The sequence below is a fragment of the Mobula birostris genome, chromosome 4, assembly GCF_030028105.1.
Source record: "Mobula birostris isolate sMobBir1 chromosome 4, sMobBir1.hap1, whole genome shotgun sequence".
Lineage (NCBI taxonomy): Eukaryota > Metazoa > Chordata > Chondrichthyes > Myliobatiformes > Myliobatidae > Mobula > Mobula birostris.
In genome coordinates, this window is record NC_092373.1 from 177,173,434 (window position 1) to 177,179,846 (window position 6,413).

The window sequence follows — 6,413 nt, forward strand, 5'->3', positions numbered from 1 at the left end:
TACAACTTTTGTCAGCAGAACCATAAGTTATGTATTTTATTTTGTTCTCCCCTGCAGAGTCCTGATGTGATTCCAGTTCTGTGCCCAAAAGATGCATTTTGTCCACCTGGGAGTATTGCCCCACAGTACTGCATGGAAACATTCTTCTTCAAGTCGGGAGATCACTGTGTGCTCACACCATTGACCATAGTCCTGCTTGTGATCTTTGCTGTCCGTGAGTAAACAGAGCTTCATTCTTTGGAGAGGTAGCAATGGAGCAGATACTCTGTGGATTTATTGTATGTGGACAGTAGTGGGAATGAACGGTGATCTATCAGTTGTATAATTGGTTGAGATTTAAGATGTTGAGAGGCTGATGGGTGGGCTGCTTGGGGGTGGTTTACTTTAGATGGAGAATCTGGAACGAGTCTCAATAAGGTGACAACCAGCTGGTTGGACTAGTGATGCAGCAGTGACTACAGCTGCCATGCAGCTCCAGGGTGGGGTCCTGGATCGATTCTGACACCAGTGCTTAATGCATGCATCTTCCACCTTCTCCCAGTAATTGATATATTGGAGGAAATCAATGAAAAGGTGTCAGCTTGATTAATTGCCAAATTGCTCATCAACATAGGTCAGTAGAAAAATAAATAAAAAGCAGCTGAAATTTGGAATCTGGCAGGTACATTCAGCCAGAGACTCATTCCACCCAGATGCAGCACTGAGCGTCACAGGAGGTCATTCCTGCCTGTGGCCATCAAACTTTACAACTCCTCCCTTGGCGGGTCAGACACCCTGAGCCAATAGGCTGGTCCTGGACTTATTTCCTGGCATTTACATATTACTATTTAATTATTTATGGTTTTATATTGCTTTATTTATACTCTATTCTTGGTTGGTACAACTGTAATGAAAACCAATTTCCCTCGGGATCAATAAAGTATGACTATGACTGTGACTATGTAAGTAAGACAAAAGGTAATGGAATTGCTCTGGTGGGGGCCGGCTGGAGGCGCAACGACATCGGCTCCTGACCCGGGAGTGGAGGTTCCCGGGTTTGAAACTAGTCGGGTCTGCTCCTGCGTACGCTTTCCATCCGTGCTGGGTTCAGTGTCAAGATCACAACTCGACCTCGTAAAATAAAGGGAAAAATGCTGCGAAGTGTCTGTGTGGGGAGTGGCATGCCACACAGTCTCTCTCTCTCTCTCTGCGCCTTGTAAAGGCATGAAAAAGACATCGTCCCGCCAACATCACACACGCACGGACCCATGCAGACGCACACGCGACAAAAAAAAGAAAGGTGGCACTACATGAAGGCAGCCTTAAATCTTGGGAATTCTCCACCTTCAGGCTAGAGCAGGATCTCCCAGTGGCCACACACTTTAATTCCACGTCCCATTCCCATTCTGATATGTCTATCCATGGCCTCCGCTACTGTCAAGATGAAGCCACACTCAGGTTGGAGGAACAACACCTTATATTCCAATTCCATCTGGGGAGCCTCCAACCTAATGGCATCAACATTGATTTCTTGAACTTCTGGTAATGCCCCCTCCCCCCCCACTTCACCATTCCCTCTCTCAGTTTATCTCCTTACCTGCCCATCACCCCCTTTTGGTGCTCCTCCCCCTCCCGTTTCTTCCATGGCCTTCTGTCCTCTCCTATCAGATACCCTCTTCTCCAGCCCTGCATGTTTCACCAATGAACTTCTCAGCTCTTTCTCACCCCACCCCCTCCCAGTTCCACCTATCACCTTGTGTTTCTTCCTCCCCTCCTCCACCTTCTTACTCTGACTCATCTTTTTTTCTCCAGTCCCGATAAAGGGTTTCGGCATGTGTGTGTGTGTGTGTGTGTGTATATATATATATATATATACACACACACACACACACATATATACACACACACACACACACACACACACACATATATATACACCTATATATACACACATATATACACATATACACACACACACATATATATACATACATATATCTCTATATACACACACACACACACACACACACACACACACACACATATATATATATACATACACACACACACAGAGCGAGAGAGAGTTTTTTTCTCCCCAGCATCTGCAAACTTTCTGTTGTTTGTGACCTTCAGGCTGTGACTGCCTAGTCCTTGAAGCCATTCAATGGCACAATCCATTCTTGGATGCCAGTTGAAGATACTGGGATTGAGTGAGAAAGCATGGAGGCATTTAATCAGCCAGAATATTGTAGATTGTTAAAATTCTTGAGCTATTTGGGCTGCAACTCTATTTCTTATATTTATTCATGATAAAATGGGGTCATTCAATCTTGAAATGGTGCAGGAAACATGCTTTAATTAGTATTAAGTACGTCCATTTTTTGTCTCAGCTATTTGTCCCTCCTGAACCAGATGAAAGTTGTTGCTTGTTTAAATTCCATCTTTAATATATTTTGCATTCCTTTCAGTCATTTTGCTGGTGATTATTGTACTAATTGTACGTCGCAGAAAGGAAGTCAGACGAAGGGACCCAGTTCGATCTCCATTACTGAGTAATGAGCCTATCCCTGGCCAAGATGCTCGGCTGTCATATGGGATCTCCTGGGATCCAGAACCAGTGTATGCAGGATGGTAACTGTGGCTCCATAATCCCTTTCCATATTAAGGATTTGGGGTCGTGGCCCTCTAAGACACTTTGCACAATTCTAAGCAACAAAAAAAATTGTACGTCTGAATACCACCTGTATCATTTCGCTTGGAAGCCAGTTTGTGAAACCACACACTCACCTATTTCAGGGTTGTGGTGAATTGTAGATCACAACCGACCTTTAATGTCTTTTGTTATCTGTATTGCCTTGTTTTCTCCTAGAGAGAGAATGGAATTTATTGGTGTGGAGGTGTGATCAAATGGTCTAGTTTGTTGTATCCTTTTTGAGATGATGCTACTTTGACAACTCAATGAAATGCATCTGGTTTCATTTGTCCTGGAAATTCACTTTTAACCAGTAATTCTTTCTTTGCATCACTGGATTGCCTCAAATTCACTCAGTCACCATTGCATTTACTGAAGGAGTTGCACTTACACTAAACAAGCTGAAATACAAAGATCAAGGTGGACAGTGTTGAGGATTATTTTTTGCACTTTTTATGTACTGTATTGCCTTTTTGGCAGTAGAATTACTTTCATTTATGAAATAATCTGACGATTGCACCTTAACCATACTTTATAAGCCTGGCCTTTTGAAAGATCCTGTTTTATCTTGGAGAGTGGGTTGGAAACTGCTCATTATCTTTGTGTGCCACCGTGCATCCTGAGGCGGTGAAGTCTGTAAATTTCATCTCTTGTTACCAAGTACAGAGTTAACTGTCTAAATTTGCTGTATTTTTTTTTAGAAAAACGTCCTTGTGATTTTTTTTGTATAAGAATAGTGTTTTGGAGTGTTTAGATGTAGGTACTTTTGCAGTAAGACTGGCCAATATTGAGCAGAAAATTTGTGAATTTAGCTTCTGCAAAGTTGATTTAAAAGGCCATCACTTACCTGCACATAGAAATGTCCAAGGTACCTTGTTTCAGCTGCTGTAATTCCCAACTGGTTTGTTGACCTGGGTGTAGAAAGGTTAGAATGGACTAAAAATAAATTGGCACCAGTTGTTATCTGGAGAGCTAAACAAAGCATTAAGTAGAATGCAATTGAACACCAAGGGGTTTATTACAGATTACAGATTAGCCCTGGGAACTACTTTAAAGTTATCTCCTAATTGAATTAATGTTCATGGAATAAACTTGTATTTTTGCTGGGTAAAATTTAAGTTTAAGCATTTTAACACACAATATTCAACCATCATACCCTGAACACCTGGATTGTCACTTTAAAATTTGTATGTGTAATGTTATTCTCCATACGTCATTGCATTCTACACATGGGCAATGCTAATCTAAGGCACTATATTCTTACAGATATAGATATATCTTATGTAGAGATGGGACTTCTGGATTATTTTTAACAATATGAAATAGTATATGGAAAACAAAGATAGTATTTTGGGGAAACATTTGTATGTTTAAAAAGCACAACCAAACCTTCAGCATCCTAAATGACCTCACTTGCTGCTTAAAGAAAAAATAGCATTGAAATAAAGTGGTATGCTGAACTGTGATTATTTTTAAACATGTTAGACTCTTGTTTTTCTAAGGTGTACTTTAATATCCTGTGATAAAATGTGACTGTTTTGAACTGTAATGACTTTTTAAATTAAATAAAATGAATTAACAAGATATTTTAAAAAGCCCAGACTTTTTTTTGCAGAGTAGTACAGAGTTGTAACCTTTTTATGACAACTGATCTACAAAAGTGCTAATTTTAATGTAAACTCTCTGTAAGTGAAAATTTCCCCCACTCTGATAATTCCTTCTCTATTGACTGCCATCTTTCAGCTTTTATGAGTGCAAACTTAACAATGTCAGACACATCTCACTTAACTAATATCCCAAACTATTTCCTTTCTCTTTAACCTTTTTGGTAGTGCCCTTTTCCCCTGTTCCATCTACCTTGTTGTACCCCATGCACATTAATGGTCTACCTGCACTGCACCGTCTCTGTACTTTTAAGTGTATTCTGCATTTCTGTTGCTGCTCCACTTTGTACTACCTCAATACATTTGTGCTTTGGAATTACCTGTATGGATAGCATGCAGTTTTTCACTATCTCAAAAATTCAATAATAGACCATAAGTGTGTGTCTCATTATCTCCTCAATTTAAAAGAAACCTTGTACCCTTTTAAGTCCTTGCAAAGCCAATGGACAGTTGCTCATCTCAAGACTTCTACCTGGTCGAGTACTTAAACGTGTGGTCTCTTGCCAAATCCAAGTCCATTTTACCAACAACATTTAAATTCTATGGACACACTTAACTGTCAGCAAAGGAGCCCCTAGCATAGTTAAAATAAGCATCCTTTGTGATTGACGTAATCTTTTTGTACATCATCTCCCTGTAACTTCTAGAGACACTGTGGTCAACATCAACTTTTTAATTTTTTTGTCATTATCCAATTCAGTCGGACTTCTTGCCCTGAAGCCTCCCTAATCTCCCACTCCCAGGTAGCTCACTTCTACTATCTGCCCAAGATCCACTGACATGACTCCTGCTAGACCTGAAGTTTCAGGCTGATCTTGTCCCATGAACTTGCTGCTTCCTATCTCTCCTCGTCTATTTTCTATTTCTACCTGTGACACCTTGACACTTTGGTATTTTTCTAGTTGTCTGGTCCCTACTGGCTTGTCTGGTCGCAGTGGATGATGAACTGCTTTGTTGCTTCTTACTCTTTTGAATAACTCTCTAGTCTCATCATCTTTGTTGCCAACTTTGGCCTACTCTGTTTCACCTGGTCCACCTGACTTCTTTTCCCATTTCTCATCTCCATCAGAGGAGATGTGCCAATGATGTAAGTTCCCTGACTCCTGCAGCTTTGGTCACACACATCTCTCTGTGCTTTCTGTTAGGACTCTATTCCATTTTCTCAAGTTTCTTGTTCTGATAATTACGCATTCCATACAGTATTTCTGAGATGTCTTCCACTTTGATCCTTCTTGTACAGGCCATGCCCTCTTCTTGCTGCTACCATTAGGTCGTTGTTGTGGCTATCCCTCGAGGTCGAGAATGATGGTCTTCGTTCTGAAGAAGTGGCCCACAGAGTGAAGGCGCCTGTGTGTGTATTTGTTTAATGTGTACTTGATGTTGCACTCCAAGAAGAACACGATACTTCACAAATCAACCAACTGATTCCAATAGCATGGAAACCAAGACAATCGGAGCTGATGGATTTGTTGTAGCCTTCATCCGCCTTCACAGCCGTTGAGTTCGAAGTAACTTCGTCTGCCTGTTCCACCATTGAGGTCTTGGTTTGATTGTTCTTTGTCAGGGACCTCACCCTTGACCTTACCACCATGGGTGACGCTACCAGGAGCATAGCTCCAGATGGCAGTACTCTCGGGATCACAAGACCACACAAACTTCTCCACCACGACAAGGTGACAATCCACGGAGAAGTACCATTAGGTAAGAGATACAGAAACCTTGTATCCCACACCACCAGGTTTGGGAACAGCTACTTTCCTGCAACAATTAGATTCTTCAATGTACCTGAACTTACCTGAACAATGGAACAGTATGGACCACCTCTAATACCAGGTACTTGCCCTCTATTTGTATTTTTGTTTGCACTAATTTCTTGCTTTTGTACATATTTTTCACTTGTTTCTTTTATTGTCTCTACCTACACACTGTAGGTGTGTCTGCTGCTGCAGGCAAAATTTTCATTGTATTACACTCCTGCACATGACAATAAACCTAGACTTCTCCAGCATGGTTGAGAGGGCACTCAACCTAATCTGGTCCATTCCTTGTCTGACTGCTATCACCCAGAGATGTGTGTT

General features: G+C 41.2%; 1 protein-coding gene across 1 annotated transcript in view; it reads left to right on the forward strand.

The window, feature by feature from the left end:
* Nucleotides 1–4,249, forward strand: part of LOC140196795 (uncharacterized) — a 68,383-nt gene extending 64,134 nt beyond the window's left edge. Inside the window, exons 8-9 of the mRNA XM_072256589.1 lie at nt 58–214; nt 2,448–4,249. Of these exons, the coding sequence (XP_072112690.1) occupies nt 58–214; nt 2,448–2,614 (324 nt within the window). The 3' untranslated portion in view covers nt 2,615–4,249. The remainder of the gene's footprint in view (nt 1–57; nt 215–2,447) is intronic.
* The last annotated feature ends 2,164 nt before the right edge of the window (nt 4,250–6,413 follow it).